This window comes from Colias philodice, chromosome 3 (genome assembly GCF_061535455.1).
Source record: "Colias philodice isolate Cphi_HAF_F1 chromosome 3, ilColPhil1 Martin Lab GWU primary, whole genome shotgun sequence".
NCBI lineage: Eukaryota > Metazoa > Arthropoda > Insecta > Lepidoptera > Pieridae > Colias > Colias philodice.
Genome location: NC_143088.1, coordinates 4,666,246 through 4,693,891, shown reverse-complemented (window position 1 = coordinate 4,693,891; position 27,646 = coordinate 4,666,246). Strand labels below are relative to the sequence as shown.

The 27,646-nt window shown below is 34.4% G+C and overlaps 1 protein-coding gene across 13 annotated transcripts in view; it reads right to left on the bottom strand.

Moving 5' to 3' along the window:
• Positions 1-27,445, bottom strand: part of Mmp1 (Matrix metalloproteinase 1) — a 28,175-nt gene extending 730 nt beyond the window's left edge. For 2 of the 13 annotated variants that reach the window (XR_016318298.1, XR_016318297.1), the window contains exons 1-13: positions 27,189-27,445; positions 23,155-23,484; positions 9,314-9,467; positions 7,514-7,618; positions 7,072-7,240; positions 5,504-5,579; positions 4,838-4,915; positions 4,603-4,734; positions 4,147-4,318; positions 2,974-3,177; positions 2,513-2,769; positions 2,132-2,282; positions 728-912 (exon numbers count right to left, since the gene is read on the bottom strand). Coding sequence is in view for 5 of the 13 variants with exons in the window: in XM_089714211.1 (XP_089570337.1) it covers positions 338-381; positions 2,132-2,282; positions 2,513-2,769; positions 2,974-3,177; positions 4,147-4,318; positions 4,603-4,734; positions 4,838-4,915; positions 5,504-5,579; positions 7,072-7,240; positions 7,514-7,618; positions 9,314-9,467; positions 23,155-23,316 (1,704 nt within the window). In the remaining 8 variants the exon portion in view is untranslated. Of the gene's footprint in view, positions 1-292; positions 382-727; positions 913-2,131; positions 2,283-2,512; positions 2,770-2,973; positions 3,178-4,146; positions 4,319-4,602; positions 4,735-4,837; positions 4,916-5,503; positions 5,580-7,071; positions 7,241-7,513; positions 7,619-9,313; positions 9,468-23,154; positions 23,485-27,188 lie in introns of all 13 variants that reach the window. The other 11 variants (XM_089714211.1, XM_089714210.1, XR_016318299.1 and 8 more) reach the window with 7 other exon arrangements.
• Between the last annotated feature and the right edge of the window lie 201 nt (positions 27,446-27,646).

The window sequence follows — 27,646 nt, the reverse complement described above, 5'->3', positions numbered from 1 at the left end:
ATACTACTCGTACATTAGCATGCATAAATTTATATCTATATTATACATAGAGCAAGTATAGTTATCTCATTTTCCTGAATATTTTGTTTTGTTATCTCAATAATTGATACTTTTGATGGATCGAATTACGCATGCAGTCGTATATTCGACAATGTTAGTCACACACAAATCAATTTATTTAAACCGTATCTAGGTGCACTAAGTACGAATAATAAAACAGTCCCAACTATAAATGCAGATGATTCACACCGCACACGTGACACTTCAAACGTGAATGTGGAAATAATCTTACATTACAAAGATGGCTAGGATTTTCTCTAGCAGCACCCGATGAACTTTAAATACTTAGGTCGAAGCGGAGAATTTTACTCAGGAATGAATCTAGAAAATGATCTACAATATAACCAACAGTTCCCATAACCTACTAACTATGTGGTCATACAGGACTTACTTACCTATTAAACTAACTCAACCCTTTATGAATAAAATGTAGTCTATTGACGTTAATTCCACAATTTAACATGTAAAACCCTACGTCCCATCTAAACTACACTACTTTTGATTCAATATGAACCAGAATGAATTATGTATAAACTAGGTATGAACTAGGTTATGTAGGAAGCTTGATACGAAGCGTACGTGTAAGGAAGCACATGCCAAATCGCTAACAAGCTCTAAGCGCATCCTACTTATCACTACCATGCAAATGTGATAAAATTCAACGTACACACAGCGCGTGACATGACTGCCGGTATAAAAATCACCGCTATTGTCTTATAATCTCACTGGTATTCATATCCTCTATAACTAATTGAGTCTTTGTTTATGCAATATTATGTACAATATTCAGGAGCATCCATCCGGGCTATTTCCTGAACCAGAAGAATGATCTGGGAGCGGTTGATTTTACACCTAAAAGACAAACACAAAACACACAAATTGTAACGTGTAGAGAATCCAGTCACCAACACGTTATTTAAAACACTGGAAATCTATGAATGACACTTGAAAACGAAAAGTGCACCATTTCAATTAATTACTTTGTTGTGATTGAAATTGCACTGCGTGTTAACTATACAGACATAGTATCTAAACAAGATCTATTTTTAAATATAATTGAATATATTTTATTTATTTGAAAAGAATTTGATACTTTAGAATATAGGTACTCTTGTTTTAGATACAGTTTAGCATTGCTTTACTAGTGTTTTGGTGATCTTAAAATTTGGGCAATTAAAAAATTCCTTAATTAAAGTTTACTTTTAGGTATACGTCAAAAATTATAGTATTTACGAATAAATATTTTTGAATTTATTCAAATAATTTTCAACGTATCTTAGGTATGTTCGTAGGCGCCCAGAAGCCGTGGTGTTGTGACCGGACCATCAACCATCAACCACTGCTTAAGCATAAGCCAAACAAAATGTTAAAATATTGCCATTGCAAAACTGGTTAGTATTTCATACTAGATATTATTTTAAAGTTGTTATTTTTTGATGTTAGTGCCTTTTGTAAAAAGAATGTTAGTTATCATTAGTAAATCAAAAGATTTTTGTTAATTGCGAAACGCATCGCAGGTTAGAATCTGAAAATGGTTATGACAAAAAAACAAATCATAAAACAATAAAACAGGCAAATCAAAGACAATTCAAATACAAAAGAAAAGAAATCACATTCTACAAAAAGGAAAACTAATCTAATACAGTATTTTAAGAAACATACAACATACTGAAATAAGAGAAACATAACAGACACATAACAAAGCAGACTCATTCTACCACAGACAGTGGAGTTGGTAAGACGGTCCTAAACATCGGAAATAAAAAACTCTTGGTGTTTGTTGGCTGTTTCTGTGTAAAAAAATAATATCTAATAAATTATCCATTTGCATATTAAACGTAAATCTTTAAAATGCTTTACATCTCTAATCACTCTTATTATTAAAATCTACATTCTCCTTCCACAATTTAATAACCAATATTTTTTGAAAAAATTGTAAATTGCTAGCTGCTAACACGGTGATTTAGCAGAGCACGCGAAATTTTGTGCCCTCTTATTTCAAAGTCAAAACAGCTTTCACTTTCAACAATAAAGTCCCTAAAACCAAGAGCCGCTGGACGCCGGAACATACCTGCGTCGAACAGAATGTCGCCAACATCATCGTCGGCTTCTGGCGAGTGCGTGAGGCGCGCGTTACCTCCGACAGTGCCGCGCGGCGCTGAGCTGCAGCCTAACCACCAATAGGCACTCGATCTGGGGAACGCTGGCGTGTCCATGTCCACCTGGGAAAAGATTTGTGGTCATTTGATAGGATAATTAATACATGGGTTAATAGGATTATGTAGCGGTCCTTTGAAAGAAAAGTCAGTTATGTATTTTAAATTCAATTCAGTATCACATTTGAATCGTTTATTTTATTTAGGTAGTAATTCAATTAATTCTTTGATTTTCTATTAAACATTGATAACGGATTCAATAAACATTGTTTTTAAGTGACAAAAACAATACTTACACTGAAACTTCTGTCATTAAACCGCCAATAAGATCCACCCTTGAAGAAGTACGTGTAACCATTCGTATACTGTAAGGCCGCATCAATGTTATCTGGGATACCTTCCCAGTTGGACAAGGGTTTGGGGTAAGTCGACTTGACGGGGGGACGCTGAGCGGGGTCGAACCTCCAGAACTTGGAACCTTTGTAGAAGTAGATCTTGCCGTTTCCTGACCATACGAGGGCTGCGTCTATGTTGTCTGGGATGCCGGTGAAACCTGAAAAATGATTGCATTAACGTTTTGAAATGCTTTTTTCGAAACATTCATTATTATTACTCAAAATCAAATTATGAATCAAGTATTGAAAGCACAGATAATAGAAGGTTACTAATTAAAATTTGATTCGCGGTCTAATAATCAATCAACCAAGTAATATTTCATTTTTAATTAGAATTCAACAGCCAGATACTTTAAATTTACCTTCACTAATTTCCTTAGGGTAGTCGCCGTCCATCTTCTGGCCATTATACCTCCAGTACTTAGATCCCTTGAAGAAGTAGGTTTTGCCGTTTTTGTAAGTGAAAGCTGCGTCGATGTTACCGGGGAGACCTGGCCAAGATCTGGCGATGAGACGAGGGTATCCAGCTGCTACGCCATTTTCTGTCAGCTTCCAGTAATGCTCTCCTAGAATAAGAATTTTAATAAATTCAGGACCACGTTTGGATTGTATAGCGAAATAAATAAACAATTCTTTATTGGTGTAATGTGTGCAGGTAAAAAAGTTGACAAAAATTACATTATGATTCAACACATTAGCCGAATAGGCATGCAGATATATATCAGCCCCACGTTATCACTACATAATATTGAATTTTAAAAATTACTTTTAAACTAGGGTCAGTGTACCACTAGCTGACCAAGCGCCAATACATGACCGAAATTCATATATACGCGCCCATTAAGAAAATACGGCAGCCCCAGATGATAGTTTATTGTTTTTTCTGTATAGCAACATCATCTATTAAAAAAAAAAACAAACCTTGCTGCCATTGGTCAGAAATATTGACATTTTTTCAACACGAAGATGGCGCCCCGTAAGTAATCACATTTTTTACTAAGAGCTAATATATTGGTGATCAGTGGTCAGGTAATGGTATTTTTAGCAGAAGTAACTTTCAGAGTAGTTTTCATAAAACCTTTAAAGGTTATCAAATTGATACTAAGAACAATAGTTGCAGTGAGTATTCAATTATCTGTGTCCCAAAAATAACATTGAACGTAAAACAAATAACCCGTTTTTTATATATAGCTAAAGATAAAACCGCTTAAATGGTCAACTAGTGGTACATCCACCCTATATGTTTTCAATGTCAAATCAAAAACCCTTCAGAGACAGGGTTATAAATATAGATAAAATTAATAATAACGAGATTAAATAACATTTTGCTAGACGCTTACAACGCTGACATGATTGATGGCCTTTATGAGTTCCGCAATGACAGCCAATGTTTAATATGTCGGCATTCATGTACCTTTAATCGTTTTATATGTGTTTAATATTCTTAATAAATTACATGCTGATTTTATTTTTAGCATTATAGCATTAAATGCATATCCGAAAAAATATTAAAGTTAGTTTTGAATGTACCATACCTTTGAAAACAAAAGTAGCGCCATCAGCAGAGTTAAAGATTGTGTCAATTTTGGGATCGGAGCACAGCGTGGGGTCTTCGGAAGCAGGTTGTTGCGTGGTGACGCGTGGGATTGTGGGGTTCGGCGCTATACTGCCACCGATATCGAGTTGTGTTTTATGTCCGTATAATGCCTGAAAACAGAATAGTAAAATTACATTATGCTTACATATTGCTTACATATTGCTATATATTGCGTATGCAAATTACATATTGCTTTGTATGGTTCAAAAATTATTTTGGTCCTTTCATACAGTAGGTACTAGCATAGGATATTGCTCAAATAAATAATTCTAATTGTCATTAATGTACTTAGTTACTGTACTTTATGATTTACCCAGTAAAAAGATCTTTTCTGACAACAACTTTGTTTAAACTGAATTATTGTGCTATTATTTACATAAACATAAAAGCTTACCTGAATACCCTGAATGTCATCTTGGTCTAGTTGGAAAGCTGGGTCGTATCCTCTATAGAAGGGAGCCATAAGAGCCGATCTGACGTCACTGTGAGACAAACCTAACGAATGACCGAATTCGTGAGCAGCTACCTGAAAACATTTATAAAAATTTGATGTATATGGTCCAAATCTTTTGTTTTTAAAATTTCATAAGAAAGAAGTAAATAAATTAAGAATGGATATATGATCTTACTTGGAAAAGATTGGTGCCACGTCTTGAATTGATGGACCACATTTCAGCGTCGTCAAAATGGGCGTCACCTCCATAAACCTGGTTAAATAATGAAAAACCATTGAATTAGTTACTTTAGAATAAAAAAAAAACCGTCAGGCAGTAATGCTTTATCGATTATACGTTATCAGCGAAAGCTCGTTGCACGTTTTAATTTAAAACGTATTTTCCGTAGAAAGCAGTTTTAGAAACAAACGGTATTGAAACTATATTGCATTTACATCAAGGAAATGTTTAAATCATCAAAATTAATGTAAAATGACAGGTTAATACGTATATTGTGAGTTTTACATTCAAATAAAAGTTGTTAAAATAAATTAAGATAACATCTCGTTTCAAAATGTTATTCTCTATATTGTGGTAATGTGCTACATCCGTGGGCAAATATTTTTTGTATACCATTATTTGGAAAGCCGTCTTCACGCATCGTTTTATGTTTGCTTTATGCTGCCATGGAAATGAATAATATATTCGATACAAAAGAGGGGACCGTTTTGCGGTTTAAATCATAATTAAGTGGATTTTGTTGAATAATGAGGTACACAAACGACAATACCCTTATTTTCAGGTTTCATTAAACTAAGGAAATTTTGAGTAATATTGTTATTTGAAAGCGGTATTACTTACAGGGAAATAGGCGTGGGCCAGGGTGCCACCAGGTCCGTCGAAAGGATCACCATCACCGTGCTCTCCCTTTTCAAACCTGTTCAAATTAATTTTACATTATAAAATATTGTAATATATACTTCGATGACAATTTAAAACAGTTTCAAAGAATAATGCATTACTGTAATTAGATTTATTAACCTGCGTTTTATTACGAAACTGTCAATTAAGTATTAATTGACCATTAAAAGAGATAAAGATAAAATAATTACTAGGTCTTAAATCATTCCAATAATTGCAATCATTGAAAAATATTGTTCAATCGATTTCAGTCCCATTCTATTTATTACAAGCTACAAAGCAGTTGCACGGTAACAATTTACGATAGCAGTCGTAATGCAGATTTGATACTACGTGAGTTGTCATACAAATAGGCGAATGGCAGTCAATGCCAGCAATTTGTGTTCAGTTCCACAACACTGATCACCATTGTGTCCAAACTGTACTCAAATATTTCGATTATATGACGGATAATACTGAATTGCTTGTATTGCGTGTTGGACAATGTCTCTGCGGTATTATCACTTTTATTTAATTTAAAACTTAATGTAATAAGGTTTTCTATTACCTATTGACCAATATGGAACCTAGCTTTCCTTACATTTTGATATATGAGCAATTTATATTTCAAAATTTCCCTTCAATACGCTGGAATGTTGATATGAGAATGTTATCGTTGACGTTTAGTCCGCACAAAGACTTTATCTTGAGACTATAAGTGTAGCAGTCTGCAGTTACACCGTGAAATGTAGGTAATATTATTAGGTCATTAACACCTGAACAATAAAACAAATAAAGCGATTAATCATTCACGCCAAGATCGATTATTTTCTATACTACCTATAGGTACGTACTACAGTCAAAACGTTAGATTTTTACAACAGAGATAGTGGTACTAATTTACTAATAAACTCATATGCATACTATATCCATACTAATATTATAAACTAGATTTCCGCCCGCGGCTTCGCCCGCGTTTTCAAAGGAAAACCCGCATAGTTCCCGTTCCCGTGGGATTTCCGGGATAAAACCTATCCTATGTGTTAATCCAAGTTACCCTCTATATGTGTGCTAAATTTCATTGTAATCGGTTCAGTAGTTTTTACGTGAAAGAGTAACAAACATCCATACATCCATACATTCATACATCCATACATCCATACAAACTTTCGCCTTTATAATAGTATTAAGATGCGAAAGTAACTCTGTCTGTCTGTCTGTTACTCAATCACGCCTAAACTACTGAACCAATTTGCATGAAATTTGGTATGGAGATATTTTGATACCCGAGAAAGGACATAGGATAGGTTTTATCCCGGAAATCCTACGGGAAAGGGATTTTCTTTGAAAACGCGAGCGAAGTCGCGGGTGGAAAGCTAGTATTTTATATATTTGAAAAAGTCGGGTGTACCTATACTAATTACTATACAATCAATTACACTAAAACATGGTGTGCAGCAATATCAGATGCATTCCATATGTATCCACTACTTACAATAAACAGGATAGGGCTCTTAAATCTCGCTTACCTGATTTCAATGTGGACCTGCCCTGACCGTTTCTGCGTGAAGGTGAGGTCTGTGTAGTCGGACCATACATTGAAGGCCTTGGCAAGCTCAGCATCCACTTCAGCGCGGTTCAGTCTCGATGGGTATTTTGAGATCTTGTATGTTAGATTCTTGACACGCCATCTTGAGCCTAGAAATGCAGTAAAGTTTACATTAATGAGGTTCAAGTAGGGTCGATATAGAGCAGAGCAATAAAAGAATATAGAGTAGAGCATTTTTTTTTTCAATTTTTTATTACATTATCATCTTCTATTAAGTTATTTGATACAACGATGTAGTTCTACAATTCATTCGATTTTAAAAGAAATGTTGAATCAAAATATATTGAGCTATGCAGTTAAACTTTACCGTTATACAACATAGCTAGAATGCAATACAATATGAATTTAAAAGAATAACTCACCCTGGAGCGCGTAGCGTTTGGCACGACTTTCACCAAAACCAACTTTGTCGCGAACACCACACCGCGGCAATGACATAACACTAATCGTCTCTTCGTCTAATTCACCTACAGAAGAAATAAAAAGCTTGAACAAAAATTAATGATAAAATGCCACAATAAAAAATATTAATTAATAGTCAATATATTCACCGATAATGAGGAAAATGAGAGACAAAAGAATTAATTACGAATTGTTGCGAGGTAGTTCTAAGAATAATACAAATAAAGTATGTACATTGTATATAGCCCTTTGTCGAATAAAAGTGTGTTTTACTGAGATTTTTTAAGTTTTAACACCTCATTGTGATGACCAGGAAGCAATTACACAATCATACATAAAAACGCAAACGGAAATCAACTGACATAAACACCTTTACACACATACAAACGTAATAGACAATTATAACTAGGTACGACTTTTTTTTAGATTTTATGTCATTACACAAAACAAAGTTTAACATCCCTTTTTTAATGAAAGCCCAGTGTTTTTAAGGTCTCTCTTTTAGATTTATTTCTAAGATTTGTGCTTATCTTAATAAGTGCTAATTATGTATTATAGAGTCGTTACATAATCCTACATATGAACACGTGAGCAAAACTACATCATTAATAAAATGATATATAATTTATCAATGTACGTATTATTTACAAATAATTATTGCATGGCTACAATGAGCTAAATTTATTGCCTTTATGTTGTTACGTCGCATCTAATTGAATTACAATTAAAACCTATTAAGTTCTTCAAAAGCTCTGAAATAATGTTACAATTGTTTTTCCACACATATAACGATAATAATATAACCATGATCTTAACTTTGTATATATTTATTCAGATAACAATGAACTTCATACAATAGCCAGCTAGCTACTTCTGTGTCAAGACATGTACGAGTGAATTTAAAGTTCTAACCACGTAATGGTATGGTATTTCAGTGGTCTCCTGCCAACCATGATTTCATTGACGGTAATTGCATTGTCAATGTCAATTGCATCTGCTATACTCATGTCATGACTCGTGATATTGGATAAATTGCTATTTTTAAATACATGGCTTTATCTATATTTTATTTAGCGGCGAAATATTGTAGTATTGTCATAGGTAGAGAATCAAATTTTCGAAAATATACCGAAAGAATTGACGGCACTATAATTATACTATTTGGTTAAATAATTTTTATAAGAGCATTGCATATATTCAGTTCTTACTAGTAACAGTATAACTTATTTACAGAAATGGTAAACTCTACCAAATCAGAGATAAAAACGAATGTACATTGGATACTAAAGTATTAATGTATAAAACAAGTATGATTCAGTACACCCAGCGTCCAGCAAGGTCACTGAGAAACGGTTATGGGTTACTATTACACTAATTACGTCAAACCAGCAATTCGACGAACGTTCATTGTATGGTCACGCATACAGATGCGCTAGTTACCATACAGCTGTTGCCCACTGAAGTTTACATTATTGAAATTTAAATTATCTGAATTAATTGACTGTCGTGGAGCAGGATATTTATTTGTATTCGTTTAATGTAATGATCATCCATGGGTAACCTGTTTTGGTGTCATTATTGTTTATGTTTATTTATTTATCTACGACACAATTGAGACGTTGCAATAAATTATTTAGACATGCTTGTACCTACTTATATCTATACATTAAAAGTTTCCCTTTATCCCGAAAAGACACTATACCCCTTTAATAATATTATTCTTCTTTTCACCATTCACTCGACAAATATAAGACTGTTACCTGTAGTATTTAATCCAGCAAAGCTCTGGAATTCCGCAATCGCCTTCCGCCATGAGCCTTCATCCATGATATGTCCGCTAGAGGGGTTCCTTACTGAAGGGCTCAGGTAGCCGTACTGAGCTAGATACATCTGGAAGTGCGAATCATAATTAGACTGCCGTATCCATAGCGGATATGGACCTTTGTTAATGACATGAGCATGCTTATGGTAAGAAAATTAGTAGGCAGAAGACGATACAGCCAGAAAAGAACATAATAATGAAAGATCGATATCATGCGTTAGTTGATAGATGTTTGTGTTATAGAGTTACATTTAATGCAAAGGATTACTAAGTTTTGTGCAATAAAATGGAAACATAACGTTCAGAGAAAATTGTAATTTAATATTCATATTTACATGTTTCCACTATAGTAGTAATTTATTATTTCCTTTTATGACGGTAACGTCCATGCCAACAAACAAATTACCATGATGAATAAGTGTTGCCAGTGGAGAAAAACATATCATCAAATGAGTAATGTTTCCTATTGTAGGTATATCGCTTTAAACGTACCATAATTATGGTCCTACCTTTGTTTTGTAGAAATGATTAAAAGTTTAGCTTTTAGTGTTATAAGCATATTATAAGTACGAGTATTTCTAGCCTCTAGGTCGATTATTATTTTTGCCATATCTTTCAGTTAATAATTATCAATTTCATACATGTTATCTGGTGTTCGTAAGTAGGTGGATACACCATGACATCACAAAGTAGGTACTTTCTCAGTTTTTATCTGTTAAATCGTGAGCGTACGCAAGGTTATCCCTCATTGTTTATTATCTACTCATTTGATAAGAAAGTAAACATTGAAAATTGCTAAATATAAGACCACCAATGCGATAATTCCGGTGCTATACCAAAAAATTGACTTCTTTATTCAGCTTTATTAAAGATCCACGGAATTTGGAAACGTTAGCTTAGATTTCGAACGGAACTTTTAGAGCTTTACATTGGTTTAAGATTTCATTGATTTAAGTGCAAAAGGGTATTATAACCCTTCCGATTCCCGAGATACTGGGTTTCAACTTATTTACACACGGCAGCTCATGAGCATCACTTATTGCAGTATGTTTGAGTTTGTATAAATACGATGTGATCGACACGGTTTTTCTCAGATCTTATGTTCAGCAACCGCAAGCATGCAGCGTCGGTTTATACTACAGCAACCTTGGCAGTCGGCGCGTGCGGCGCATCGCAATGTGTGCCACGCATCTCTGACTGGCACCGCTCGTCTTTGTTCATCTTAGCTGAGGGACTATTAACAATGTCTGCAGTCAATACCCCCGCACACTTATTGTTTTTCCTTAACAACAATCGTTGCATACTACGTGCTGAGGCGGCAAATGAGTGCAACAAATGTTCATTTGTGATCGTTTTTTAACAGGAGAATGTATGCCATTGAATAGTGCGTGCATTTAAAATGCACGGCCTGGTAGAGCTTTCGTTTTTACAAAATTCTTTGGAACTATAAAACATACGATATTTCTTTAATGAAGACGCAGTGCTATAAGGTCTGATGGAAAATATACTGGGTCACTATTATTCACTATTATATCCCGAGAATATAGCATAATGGGTAATTGAGCTGATTGCTACACAGTAATATTATCCCTTATATTGCTTCTAATTTTCTAATAAATATCATTGACTACAAAGTCTATGTGTCTTCTAAAAGGACGTAATTTAAATCTCCAGGAAACATTCAAGAAGCCTTAATGTGAATATAAACGTTTGTTTATTCAATTATAATTAGCCGTGTTTTATTTGCAAATCAAATAACGAGTGCAAGTCGAAAACAAAGTTATCTCCATTTAATTCTTAGTAAACAGTTAGTGATTGTTTTGGTATGGCTCGATTTCGCCTTCGTCCAGGTACTTGCCCTGTGTGACGATCATTGACTTCATAATATAGTTGGAGTATTGTCAGGTTCTGATTTGATGCAACATACGAATGCACCACTGAATTAATTTTTCGACTCTTCACCTTTAGGCTTACGGTATTCGGTTACGTCAAAATTGAAAGATATCTACGTTACAAGGTATAATAAAATCTATAATATTAGCAACTAACTTTTTATTTATATAACATTCTTATCCAACTCTGAAAATTTAGTTTATTTAAATATTTAATCTATGTAGCGGCATAGACTGATAAAGATAACTGAATCAGATTCGCTCATTTCTAAAAAGTGCATTAACCTCGAGATTGATGCCTCTCAAACCGATCAAATTCCGCTGACAGCGTTAACATTATTCTGCTTATCCTTTCAACCGTTAGGGTGCACTCACACACATCAGTCACCGTCAAGTCACCGATGACTGATCGGTGACGGTTTGTGTACGTATCCACAAACACCAGTCACCGTCATGTTGTCCGTCAGTCACGTCGCCGGTTTGACTGAATCATTGAACACATACATCAGGTTAGTCAGTGATTAGACGTGTGTCACGCTAGAGAACATGTAGCAATTGACGGTAGCACGACGCTGACTGAACTGAGACGTGACGGCACCGGGTGAGTGGGGATAAAAGTATGGTACATGTATGGAAAGATTATTTGACGTGCCTGACCGGGGACGTCACTGATAGATTTCGTGCCGGCGACTGTCGTGTGGGAACAGAGTCATACTAGAACTATTGATACATATTTTTTTTTAATCCTGTCCGGTGACGTGCCGTGACGGTGACTGATGTGTGTGAGTGCACCCTTAAGTCGAAAACGAAGTGCGAATTGATTCTTGTTCAATGTCGATTTCATGTCACGTAGGCGGTATTCAAAATAACTATAACAGTAAATCCTATTATCGCAGTGTGAGGATAATGTAAAAGTATTTGTCGACGGGTTAATAAATTTGTACAAGCGTATCGGGGTCAGTGTGCCTCGGTAACGGTCGGAGTCTGGGGCCGGTAACATGTATGTTTATGTGATTCGGAAACACGCTGCTTCGATTGTCACTGTTAAGGTCACTTTCGAACGGAAAATGTGTCGAGTTAAATGAAAATATGATGTCTAGTCGACAGACACTTTGTTGGTGATGTCGGATGTGTAATAGTTGTGGTACCTGTGATAATAGAGTGGAGTTCAAAGATCAACACGTCGTTCGTTTTATTATATTTCTTGTTTTCTTTACTCTATACTTTATTTCCTAACCTACCTATTTACTCGTTATTATTACACATATTAAAATGTAAATTGAAATTAATGTAATTAATTTTTTTTATAATTAAGTAAAGTCCTAACTATGTTGCCTTTGTATAAAACAGAAAGTCCTTAACGAAATAAACCCTTCGAAGCAGTACAGAAAAGAGAAATTAAAATTTGATTGTGCCTTAATCTTTAAACTTTTACTTGTAACTTGACAATGGGCATTTAGTAAAAGCACAGACAAAAGTCAATAAAAAAGGAAAAAGATAATACGTAGGAGATGTCAAATTTAATTAAACTGTAGTTCTATATAAAAAGGTGAAAAACCTACCGGAAAAATGACTTCCGGCCAGTCCTTTTGTTTACTCTATGCGTAAGTTGCTTAATCACTGTCTACCTTAATCATACCTTTCCACCTAGTTATATACTCACAACGCAGTCATTGTTTGTTTTCAAGGGCACTCGAAGCTATAATTATTATTTATTGCAATGCACTATTTGAAAATATTGAATACAAACGTCTTCTATTTTTATTGCATTGTCTTTGTATCTTTGTAGAGATGATTTGTAAGTTTCTGGTGAAAATCATTGAAAGATTAACTAAAACATAACATAACTAGCTGTGCCCCGCGTTTTACCCGCACTGCTACGGCCTACGCTCCTGTTGGTCTTAGCGTGATGATATAATATTATAGATTTATAGCCTATAAGCTTTCTCGATAAATCGGCTATCTAACTCCGAAAGAATTTTTTAAATCAGACCAATAGTTCCTGAGATAAGCGCGTTCAAACAAACAAACAAACTCTTCAGCTTCCTAATATTAGTACCTATAGATTAAGTAGTTATAACAAATGAGTATTATTACACCACATTGCATGCATTTCTATGCTATACATTGTTTAGCTCTAAACATTAGCGCATGCGGGTCTATAATGACGAAGAATATTCATGAAACATGTGTTTATTTTATAAAAAGAAACTCTAGAGAAAAATATAAATCTCAATAAATTTTCTTAAATGGTATTAAAAATTAAATTTAGTTTTTGGTTTATAAAACAGGTATACATACCTATATGTTTATGATGCTATAGAACATTTAATTTCAGCTTCACTCAATTTTTGAAAATTAATTAAATATTTTTAAAATTGGTAGTCTATTAAGCAGCAGGTTAATTTTTGACTATCGTACGTGACGTATTGATAAAATAATATCGTATAGTGTTGACATTCTTTCATTATCAGGCTGATAATAACAAGGTTAGTGGGAACCCTTATTGGGTGTTGATACAAATTTCTATATGATGAGTCGCTATTTGTTCCAGGAAGCATCTTAAGGATAGCTTTGATAGCTTAATAGAGCTTTCTATTTTACACGTGTATATGTTATTAATCCTTCCCAATTATATTAATAAGTAAATAGTGCGCAATTGAATTGAAACTGTATAATTAATTTCAATGTAATCGTTCTAATTTCGGACTTTCATTTCTATATAAGTTAGTAGAAACTAAAAATATTAAACGTAAACACAACTCCTACGCGACATTTAACATCTGTTATTTCAACGTTTTTGAAATAATGATTAAAACAGTCTGACCCAGTCTCCGTCGTATAATATATTGTTTTAGTAACATAAAGTGCATATACAAAAAACCATAATAGTAATTTTCTTTATCTAGTAAGGTAATAGTAATTTATAATCATACAATACAATTTAATTTGCCTAATCGTTAATTAAACAACATGCTAAGAAATATGCAATCCAAAAATACAAATATTGTATATTGACGACAATATGTACGTACATAATTTTTACGGCCTTTGTTGTAGACAGTTAATAACGAATGCTACTAGTGCAACGTACTATGGCATAAACGTACATAAATTATACATAATAACGCGAAAATGTTATTATACGACTCGTGTAGGGGATAAATACACGTGCTCTTTGGGTCTAATGATATTTCGATACGCAAAAACCTACTCGTGGTCTCCATAATGTATCTATAGAGCGTAATTGGTTCACACATCTGATACAATTATCAATAATTTACGATTATATTATTCTTATTATGAAACTGCGCAAATATTCTGGCTATTAAAAAGCATATAAGTACATATATGTAAAATTCCAATAGCGAGAAATGTTTATGAATAAATTCATTTTTAATTGCACCGAGCAAATTGCGTAATTATGGGAAACATACAGATATTGTGAATTGCGGATTACAAAGATTATCTATTATGATTAACAATAATAATTCTGATTGAGCTGATGAGAGAAAAACGTTATTAACTATGTAATAAATAATTATTTATGCTGGAGTTTAAATCATTTGTCTGTTGTTATTTCTTCTGAAAGATTTTTAAATATTCTCGATGTCATAATATATTTTCTTTTATATTTTATAACCTTAAACATTGTAAGTACGTGAGCAGTTTTTTGAATGTAGGTGCTATATTATGTGTTATAACTTATGAACAATAATTCTAAGACCAATGTAAATAATAAAAATATTGAGTGTAATTTATTAAACGTTGGAAGTTTCGAGTCGGTATATTATTTCAAGTCAAGAAAATTCATTTCAACTCAATACACAATAATAAAATAAAATATATAAGCTCTATAATGGCTCTATGTTTAAAAGTCGTTATGTATTTTAATAACATTCTCGTTATAGTACCCATTACATATATACCATTTTTCGTAAAATCATTTACACTTCGAAAAAACACAATATAAAAGTAGTAATACAATACAAAATAAAATTTATTTAGAATTTAATTAAAATTGCTCTTGTATTACTCACTACAATAAATTGCAACTGTAATAACTGATAATTGTAAGTGATTGACAAAACGTTAAAATAGAACATATTGCGTGTAAACCTTCATTCTATTTTTTCCCCCATTTGTGCCCTTTGTCTGCCGTCCTCACGTTTATCACGTGTTCCAATAGCTAAGATATAATCAATTCTGGTCCGTAGATTGCCGCCAATCATTTGCTGTTTACACGTGGAAATGGGATTTTTATGTTAATTTCAACAAAGTGAATATGCCTTTTTGCCTATGAACAATTCGTGGATCTATTGTTGATGTTTGAGCGTGGTGATGAATTTAAAATATATAGCTATGACTTTACTGTTTATTCTTATGTGGTATACTTTATTTATACGTTCTTTGTTTTATTGACTCTATATTTAAACAAACCGTGTAACTGTATCTTTTTCATCAATTATATCGCAAAGTAGAGTGTATTTCATCATGCAATTGCATTGGATTGCAAAATATAATTGTACGAAATAATTTCATTTAATTTTTAAGTTTATCGATCAAAAAGTTTTATTTTTTTAGGTTAAGGTTTAAGAACTGCCATTCCTATAGGTGCAGTATTCGCTGCTTTAAAATTATTCCATTATCTTTTGCGCACCGCTTTTCTATGTTTCTTTGCAGCTTTCCTTTGCTCTGTGGCTATGTGGTAAAAAATCGCTTTTAGCAATAAGACCGCCTTCTGTAGGTACGTCTTTTGCTGTATTATTGTATTATTTGTTTTATCTTGTCGTCTTTTTGTGTACTCATATTTTTTATATTATTATAAAATCGATAGGAATATGTAAAACGTATTTATGACGGAAGATGCGAACAATGAGAAGTGATCAGGACAAGAGCGGCCGTGGAGCGCGTGCTGAAGGTCGGCGGCGCTTCCTGCGCGCGTGACGAGAATCACCACTCGCTACCATCGCCACACTTCATAACATCTCAAACCGCAGCAATCATATTACTCACGGAGCCGTCTGTTTGCCGTCTGCTTCGTCAAATAAAGGTTTTTTTTTCTTATGAATAAGCATAAGTTCAATGATCGATTCCCTTAAACCAAATACGTTTAAAAATTTCCTCAACCGTGCACGTTTCAATACTATGTATTGCTAGTACAGCAGGAAAAACTAAATTCTGTAAAATCTCCGTTTTTAATTTTCTCAGAAACAAAAGCATTGTCACAATCAAACATTAACCGTTCTCATGACGTTATCTAAATATTCTTCGCGATTCTCAAAAATAATTCGCTTCCCAGGAGCACAGATCGTGACTAGAGTTGCAGACTTGTTTGCAAATGTACAATGTTGTTTTAGACCCGTTTATCTTCTGCCATGACAGGGTTTAGTATGATTTTAAGATACGATTAGGTTTCCCTAAAAGTATATCAAAGGGGCGGTGGACGATATAGCCAGTTTGGTATGCGAACGGTGTAATGTTCATCATAGAGGTAAAAAATAGAAGACAATGGTCTCGGACTTACAAATTCTCCACATAAACAAAAGTAACACATGCTATTTATGCCAAATGCTTTTAAAGTTCATTGTTCTAACCCGCGTAGGAAATTTTACGAGAGATGTCCGCTCGGTGGCACATGCGTCGAATTTTTATATCACATTAATCGAACTCATGTGCGAAACGTTAAAAACAAAGAACGGCACAGGTTCTTGGCACTTTCTGCTGGGGCATTGTTCTCTGTAGGCATTTAGTGGTAGAATGACCCCCTATATAAGGGTGCTTATTCATAACAGTACCTATTGAATTGCAGGAAATAGCACGGTAGTTGTGGACAGAGGTAGATATCTATGACACTGCAGTCACGTGACTGTAGGACAATGACAAACAAACAAACAAACAAAAATTCTTTATTGTGCACCACAGAGTAAAGTATAAATAAGGATACATAATATATAAGTAACAAAGAGCACAACAGGCGGTCTTATCGCTAAGACAGCGATCTCTTCCAGACAACCTGGTGGACAAGGAGACGCAGTGCATGAGTAATAAAAAAACAGGGCAAGGTGCACTAAAAACAGAAAAAAAAAAAATAAAATATATAAATATATTATATATACATATATTAATATAAGCATACAGCTTTACATATACATATGCATACACATATACATACTCATACACATACATAATATAACAAAATAAATAGATACATACATAACTATTACAATTTTAATATATACATACATACATATATATAAATATACATACATAATATATAAAACGCACACCGACACAACTAACCCTAAATTAAGTTAAATAGAGAGAGAGAGAGAGAAAAGAAAAAAAAAAAATAAATAAATAAAAATAATAATAATAAATTAAAATACCTAAAAATTTATTACCAACTAATTGGATAAATAAAATTGCTTCAGTAAGTTTTTGAACGTAGAAAGAGATTGAGCTGCTCTTATGTCTAACGGTAAATCATTCCAAAGTTTAATGGCACGCACAGTGAACGAAGAGTTGTAAACGTGGTTGACATGCGGTGGCATTGCTAGACGATGCTTATTAGAGGAACGCGTCGGATTAACGTTAGATACCAGGAACTCAAATCTCTCTTTTAGGTATCGCGGAGTTCTCGGATCGAACAGAACACAGTACAGGAGGTGAAGGATATGAGTATTTCGGCGAAGACGGATGGGAAGCCATTTGAGCTTAGTGCGAAACTCGGAGACGTGATCGTATTTGCGCAGACCAAACACAAATCTTATGCAGAAATTTTGAAGGCGCTCAAGGCAGTCTAGGTGGTATTCAAAGAGGTCAGGATAGCACGCATCAGCATAATCTATGATAGGTAAGAGGAGTGTTTGGACGAGCGCAATCTTAGTCGGTATCGGCAGAAAGTTACGCAAGCGACGGAGTGAACCAGCGGCAGCAAAAACTTTTTTGCGAACCTCCTTTATTTGGTGATTCCAGGATAAACACGAATCAATCCAAATCCCCAGACATTTAATTTCCGTACTATACGGTACAGGAATCCCACCAACTATTACCCTAGGCAAATTAGAAAGGTCTATTTTGGATATGAAGTATTTTGTACCGCATATTATACTTTGCGTCTTAATTGGGTTGACGTTCAGGCCGTGACTGTAACTCCAGTTGACAATAGTGGATACGTCGTCGTTCATTTTGGTTACAGCATTCGGTAGGTCTTCAAACGAAGTGTGACGATAAATTTGAAAGTCGTCGGCATACATATGATAGAGAGAAGTGATGTTGAGGGATATTGAATTAATGAATATACTAAAAAGAAGAGGAGAAAGCACACCGCCTTGCGGAACACCAGCAGTAACATTAGCCCACGAGGAAAAAGAATTATCAACTTGGACACGCTGCTGGCGTTCCTGTAGATAACTACGAAACCAATCAATATCTGTTGGAGATATGTTAAGAGAACGCAGCGTGCTGAGAAGGATCTCATGGTCAACTGTATTAAAAGCATTACTAAAATCCAGAGATGTTAGTAGCGTTAGCTGTTTTTGATCCATGTGTAAGCGAATGTCGTCAGTAACTTTAACTAGGGCAGTAACCGTACTATGACCGGGACGAAAACCAGATTGGAAAGGATTGAGGAGATCATGTATGATCAATGACCTATAAATTTTGAATCCTACTATCCCTTTGGTTTGAGCTAAAGCCTGGTTGCCGCGGGAATGCTTTCGTGACTTACACCGATGTGAGGCTCACGACACTTGTGGGCGTTGACGCGTATCCTAGTAACGATTTTGCATTTCAATACTTTTTTATTCAAAGGTAAACTTTTTCAGGGTGGCTTCAATTTTATTGAACTTTTACTATAGATGTTTTTTCTAGTTCTAATCTTACTTTTGGAAACATTTTTAGGCCTATTCCTTGGATGCCTATCAAAATTTAATAAACAAAACAATCGTTTAGCGTTAAAGTGAAAGAAAATAATCAAATTAAATCTCCACGCAACATATCAAAATCTTATATTTTAAGCAAATTCCTTGAAGCTTTTCGGTTGTTTGAAAATTGTTAACAAAAAGATGATTAATTGCGTTATTTTCGTTTCGTAGATCGTGTAACTTCAATTTATATCTAATAATTATTATTGTAGACTGTCACAATAATTTTTCTATGAAAAGTCAGATTATAATCAATTTAACAGCAATAGCAGGGCCATGAAGCCTTGACATCTTTTAGGTATCAGATTTAGAAAATTGTTTGTAAATGAAACATTGGCTATGTTACCTGAGTAAAAATTTACTTTTATATATAATATAATATTTCAAGACCATTTTCACACACGGCACGATCTGATCCCATACTAAGCTATCGCTTGTGTTGTGGAAACCAGATGGCTGATAAACATACATATATATAATTTTAAATAAATACTTATATAGATAATTAACACACAGACACGGAGCAAACATCTATGTTCATCACACAAATATTTGCCCCGGGTGGGAATCAAACCCACGACCTCTGGCTTGGAAGGCAGGGCCACTACCAACCACGCCAACCGGTCAGTCATATAAATTCAATTGTTACATTTAAGTATTTAAAAGTAAAAATCTAAGGTAAAAACATTTCGAAATATGTAAAGTGCCTCAACGATATTATTTAACAAAGTATGTCGGTCAGCACGGCTTTTGAATGTGGGCGAGTGAAAGTTTTATCAATAAATTACTACATATTTAAATAAAATTGATCTTGAATATTCTATATCCTTTTTTCGTTTTATCTACATCAGTTTAATAAAGAAGATACTATTTTACATAGTAATTACGCACAAGAAATTAAACCTTTTCAGCTTTTCTAATACAAGGTTTCAATCAATTCATAATGATTTTGATCATTTAAACAGTTAAAAACCCTCGGGTTAATAGTTTTCTTCAATAATATGGGACCATATGAAACACAATAGGTACAAGATATGTCGGTGCACTATGACCTAGAACTTGGCGGCAGGCGAGCTGCGGGCTGCGGCCTGTGAGACTGGTTTCATGACTCACAATGCGTTCGACTGTTTCTAAGAAACATATACTTATAACTTTATTATCGTTTCCTCCTCAAGCCTGAACGTCCTACTCCCTGACTCACGGTACGGTGACCGCTCATATCATTTTTATGTAATCTTTCCTTCCACTGATATGTTTTTATAGTTCTCGAGAGCGATATGGTGTTATTGTTTTAAATGTGGTGGCACGTAAACACTCATGATACAGTTATTCTTGTAATGCGATGGTGATATGATAAAATATTTATTCCTCTAGATTGTAGAAGTATTTACCTTTACGCGTCTGTGATTCTATCTTATAACTTATGAAAAGCATTTGATGTGTTTTTATAGGTTTAATTAATAACTCGGAGCAATAAGCATTAATATAACTAAGCAGGTAATCTGGCGGAAAATCGCAAAAAGTTCAATATTAATAATTAAAAGTATCCTTTCTGATTCATTCACAAACAACGTATCATTAATGAATACTAAACAAATGACACAATGTCGTTAAGTTGAATTACCAATAAAGTGGTAGGTATCAATAAGAGCATATATGTTCATTGGTGATTCACATATTACGATGCTAAAGTAAATGTAAGGAATCAAGTTTGAATCAACGTGAAATGAGCGCTTTTGTATCCGGGTGGTTTATTATGAATGAATACTACGGCCGTGAGTGAGTTTACTACAGATTGAGTTTTTAATTCAAGGCGCCGATGATGAATTCTTTGAAACCGTGAGTCACCTGTCGACCTAATGCGAGATCATTTCCGATTTACAAGATTAATGATATGTATCGGTATTTATTTAACGGAACTTACTATTAGTCATTCGTATTAACTAGCTTCGATATTTATAAAAAATATATCAAAATAAAATTAATTTATTTTGGTATATACGTATGTAGGATTTACCCATGATTATTATGTTATTCCTCCTGATAGCGGTATATCACAAATTCCGGTTAGGAAGCATTAATATTAATGAATTATTTTTATTTTATGATATGAAGATATGCTGTATAGCTTCTATGTTAGAGCTAGAGGTCCGCGCCGCAGTCCAAAAGCCCAGCGGCGGCGCGCCGGGTGCGGCACCCGGCGCGGCGCGGCGTCGCCGGCGTGGGCTAGTTATTTTTAAAGTTATTAGGGGGTGGGCGGGCAGTAGAAAAATCTCTCTTTAAGTTTAATAAAAAAAATATTTTTATTAAAATCAAGTAGCTTAACTATTTAGTGATGAACATGATAATTATAAACATTGCCAATAATTTTATTGGCCATGTTATGTCAGAGCAAGCAAAGGAGCAGGTGGGCCACCTGATGTTAAGTGGTCACCACCGCCCATAAACACTTGTAACACTAGAAGTGTGCTTTGCCGGCCTTTTATGGACAAATAAGCTCTTTTCTTGAAGGCCCCAATGTCGTAGTTGTTCGGGAACACCGCAGGTGGCAAATCGTTCCACAGTTTCACCGTACGCGGAAGGAAGTTGCGGGTGAAGCGGACAGTGGTGGAGCGCCAACCATCCAGATGGTGCGGATGGAACTGGTTTTTACGGCGTGTGGTCCGGTGGTGGAACTGTGCGGATGGTAATAGGTGGAACAATTCCTCAGAGCACTCCCTATAGTAGATTCTGTATAGTATACAGAGAGACGCAACGTCTCTTCGCACTGACAGTAGATCGAGCTGCCTATCGGAAAGCCTACGGTCATCGACAATTCGAGTTGGATGCGGTCAAGAGGAAGGAGTTGATACTGTGGGGCTCCGGCCCAGAGATGAGAACAGTACTCCATATGCGGTCGCACCTGAGCCTTGTACAGCTGAAGTCGGTGGGTCGGCTTGAAGTACTGTCTCGATCTACTGAGCACACCAAGTTTTTTCGAGGCTAATTTAGCCTTTGCTTCCAAATAACTGCGGAATTGAACGTCACTCGAGATTTCAACTCCGAGGATTCCGATTTTCAGCGATATACTAAGGGGAGTACTCTTAAACCGATGTTCTACGACAAATGGGGTCTTTTTAGCGGTGAACGCGCAAACCTGTGTCTTTAGGGGATTGAACTCGACAAGATTAAGTTCGCCCCAATCCGAGACTTCTTGGAGAGAAGACCCGACTTCAGACACAAGTTTGTTTCGACTCTCATTGAGGCTTTCCTTTGAGGTGTTTGCACGGCCGGGATAAAGAGCATCCCCCGTACTGTCGTCTGCATAGCAATGAATGTTACTGATTTGTAACAAATCATGTTTATAATTATCATGGATAAAAATAATTTTGTTAACTTTTGCAGGATTTAGACGCGATCTCTTCGCAGTTAAGACTAGCCCAGCTAACGAAAAAACCCTTTCATTTGGCGTGCTTGTAGCTGAGATAGATAGAAGCGATCGCGCTAATCCGGCAAGCCAAGGAATTAGGAAAAACAACTTTTTTTTGTTCCCAGAACTTAAGAATGTTGTCCTCTACATCTCCTAACTCCTAAGTCTGAAGGGTTAGCCGTAGCCAAATATCTCCAACACTCTTGAGCGACGTCGTCATCCTCATCAATAAATCTATTGGAGTGTTTTTTGGCTAGCTTTTGGAGTAAAACATCTGGCATCGATTAAAGTAGACATTGTCTACTATATCGATGCGACGTTGCCGTGTTGTAGACAACAATTACGCGTGCGTGACACATGGTTCGCGCGCAAAATTTGAACTCGGCGCCAATTTTTCTGTGACCCGGCGGCGGCGGCGGCGCGCCGGGGTCTCTCGGCGGCGGCACGCCGGCGTGGCGCGGACCTCTAGTTAGAGCATACGAATTTATTAATAACATGCTGAGAGAACGTAATTGTATGAGTCATTGATGATAAAAGTAACAAAACTCACCATGGCTTTATCTGTTCCGCCGAAGGCTGGTGCCGCGCTACTCCTCGTGAGGAAGATCAGGGCTGCCACCGTCGTCCATAATATCCTTAAACTACTTCTCAAACTAATCGACGCCATGTTTTTTGTTACTATTATTTCTCTTGTACTACTTAATATACTCATTTGTTACTAACTTACAATATTAATATATATTTCGTCTATAAATCACGATAACACATAATTTGTTTTATCAAAAATATATCTTAACCTGCACGGTTACAAATATTTTTCGTTAGTTTCGAACTTAATTCTTAATCTTCTGATATGTTTAATGCCATGAAGATTTGATATCTGTAACAAGTAATAATTAATTATATTTAAGATGTCGGTTTTATCATACTAAACAGTTTAACAACGACATAAAATCTTGACACGTCAATCGTCATATCTGCATGAGTCATAGTATATATTACTTAATTATGTAAACAATATAATATACGAGTGACCCCTCACATCTATATGAAGGCAAATAGACGTAGAATGAAAATGTAAGCATACATTTTCATTATCTCAAAAGATTCTATTAAAAAGAATGCGTTAGTAAAGTTGACCCAGATTTACAACACACTTATCGCCGACCACTTATCAATATAAAAGATAAATGGTTACGCACTAATCGTTTAGTGCTCCGCAAACAATAGATAGCAAGAATGAAAACAGTTCTTCAATAGGTTGTAAATTGTAATCTTAATGTCAAGAAGAGTCCCCACATCTTACAGACCTCGCTTCTATTCTGGTGTATTTATTGACAATTGTTATTGTGTGGATAAAGTCTTTCAATTACCTTTAATATAACTTTAAAAGATTCAGATTTGCAGAAAAGTTCTTTGAGCTAAACTCCAAGCAATTAATAAACGTTTGATTGGAAATAATATAAGGCTAAAGTAATCTAATATATTTTCAAAACAACATTTACTTTATACACATTTAAATTGCATGCATAAGATTGTATGATTTTTCTTTCGAATGTAGTTGCTATTCACATTCCTATATATTTAAGCTCTACCATCATGTATGCACATGAGTATATAGCGTCAATATGAATATTATAGAACTTAAGTGGGCTTTAAAACTCGCAAAAGGTGTCGGTAGCAATTTTCCGCTCTCTGAAGCGTGTCGATGGAGGTTTCTCCGACATTGGGTTCAAATCTTACCTAACTTCATTTACCGAAACCTTTTTATACAGTTTACTACGATTGCATTAATAATCTTGGCACCGAAAATCTATTTAAATCTAATTATTTTGTGAAATTCAACTGATCAGCATATAATCAATCTGACCGAAGAGAATAAGCGAATTGGCAATAACTTGGATAAAGCAGCGTAAGGTCATATCTGTTTCCAATAATTATTTATAAGTCAAATATAATTACAATTTATTACCTAAATAGAGGTAAATAAGTGACGGAATGTACATAAGGCATCCATAACAAAACCGGTCATCAGTCGAACCAATTAAAAATAAACATTAGAAGGTCGAAAACAGATTTTATGCTGTTATTAAATACTTGTGATAATTGTTGATCCTAGAGTGCCATTTATCCCATTCTTGGTACTTATTTCTACTATTCTGTAAAAGTGATTGACAGAGGTCACACAGTTAATTGAATAACCAGTCGTGCGTAACATTTCATTTGAATTATCTTATAGTAAGAAACGCTGATCTAACAGATCATAATTTCGCTGTAACCTTTAGGTACTTATTAAGGAAAACGAGGATTTTAATTTCAATTATATATTATGTACTAATAACTCAACACAAAATATGATGGTCAACTAAAAATAATTTATTATGTCATGAAATACCTATGTATTTATAAGTTAGTTGACTCTACTAATATTCATGGAATATTTTACCATATTATATGATTTACGCATACCTATGTAGGTATGTAGATAAACATATTTTTAAGTATTTCAGTCGTAAAATAGAAAAATGCATATCTTAATTGCATTCAAATTATATAATTTAAAAGTATTTCCAATAAGTACTTAATTTCCTTGACGATTCATCTTATCATGTAATGTTTACAAAAAACTGTTGCATATCTTCCACTTATCAATAAAAATTGTAATAGTACTAGAATTGGATCCTACTTAGAGTACCTATACAGTTTTAATTAATCATTGTAAAAGTACCTAGTTACCCAAATTTATTTACTAATACAAGAATGTAAGCCTTTAAATCTGTCCGTATGTTACCATTATACAAATCCTGAATCGCCCAATGGATTTCAATGCATTTACGCTACTTTGACACAAAACTTGAAGTGAAAATTGATAGGGCATGAAAATTAATCCTAACGATATCAAATTTTCATTGCTTATTTTCTTCCAGTATATGGCCATGTAAAATAATTTGTTAGTATGCTTAATGTGTGATTGTAACGTATGTAAAATGTTTTTGCAGAAACATGTATCGTACTGACCCTGGAAACCTTCCTTCTTCCGGAGACTTGATGCAATATTAATGACATATCTACGCTAAGATGATGTGGGAACTAGGCAAGAAAATTTTAATTAGTTAGTAATTTATATAGATAAGGAATACAATATTTTCTTTCACGTACATAATAAACTATTTTTGTTTTAGAGGCAGCGCAAAAGTATCAACATTTGACTCATTACTCAATACAGTGTAATAAATATTAGAAATAATAAGTAAGGAATTGCTAAGAGATTTAAATGAAACGAAATGACTTTCATGGTATTTTGTTATTGTCTGTTGCTATATCTGTAACCTTACTTGTTGTTTCGTGTATTCGTTTTATACGAATTTTCTTATGAAAAAAAATGAGACTGATCTATTCTCTAGGACGCTAGGAACGGGTACTATATATCGATTTTTTTAATGTTTGCTTTTATTCAATTATCTCTACCGTTATTAAAAAAAATATATTTTTTTTGATATAAAATGTGTTAAACCGAAGGTGACTCGAAAAAGATCAAAGCGGTCAGATTGTGTTTATATTTTAGTTTTAATTAATACATTTAGTTAAGTAATAATAATATTGAATATGAAGTTGTTTGTGCCTTGCGGTTTTGTTCACGTTTGTTCCTCATTACGTTTACGTCATTGAGGCAAGCGTGATTCATATGGAAGGAGTTCCCATACAATTATAATATTGACATAAATATTTTTAAAAGCTTAAAACGTTTATAAAGGTTTATCTAATACCAGTGACTCATCACATAAACAGGAAATTAACTACCTGGTTAAAAAATAATTAACTCGTCATAACACTCGAAATAAATTATTGCCGAATAGAATTTCTGACGACGTTCTTCGTGCACAGGTATACGAAAGGCAAGATCAGTTGTTATCAATAAGATAACACATAATGCCTTATCCGCTAAAATTATCTGATAACATTACAAGAGATACTTGGGCCATTCGTGAGTGGAACAATACATTTACAGGGATAGAAACTATGATTTAATATATGACTAGTAGGAAATAGTTATGTTTTGCTCGTTAATAATTCATCTAGTGACGGTGATACATCGCATCATGTATTCGACTCAGGTAAGTATATAAGGGGACTGACCAGTGATACCATTATAAAATTACATGATCAACATACTAATAGAAACTAAACATAGTCAAATTATCTATGAGACAAATCTTAAGAGACATAGCACATAACTTTAAAAGACAATAAAATTTTCCTCCTTATAAGTACTTGACTCTCATAAAAACTTTACCACTGAAAATTATCTTGTTTCTCAGAAAATCAATTGAATTAACCACAATTAATGCTAGCAATTGTCGCATAACTACCTCCTTATATTTTTATCAAGTGATAAACAAAGGTTATAAGCTAGTTAGCAACTCACCTATATACAATGCAATTAAAATTAGATTTATTCAGTGTAGAGTTCGTACACCCCTAACTCTTGTTATTTATATTTAAAACAAATCTTTCATAAAAAGTATTATAGCGTATCTACTGGTCATGTTAAATTGAGTAATTTAAAAAAATGTCTATACTTGCCTTAAGTTTTTCCAGGCTCATGTAATCCTTACTTTTTCAGACATTTGATTTTCATTCCACTAATGTGAACACGTTCGATATGTGAAAATGTAAAGTTCACAAGCACTCAGAGTCACAATGTGCCGCGGTCACTTTTTCTTTGCAATTACACGAAATTTCAAAGAAAATGAGTCGTGAGTCGAGTTTCGGCACGAGCGATCGTAGTGCCCCTTTGCGGCACAACCTATCGCTGCCCGCGACTTGTAGCGTGTGTGCGCCGCGCGTGTCTCGCTCACCTTATAAAAGGCTTACGCTTGCCCATGCAGCTAGGCCTCCGCCCGCCCCTTTGCCCAACTAAACTTAATTCTTAGTAAAGCTTGCACGTATAATTGAGAAAGAAAGTTTCCGATCGCTTCGGATATTGTGAATTAATTGCATTCGAAAAGTTGATGCGCTTTTGGCGTTTCATTTTAAAACTC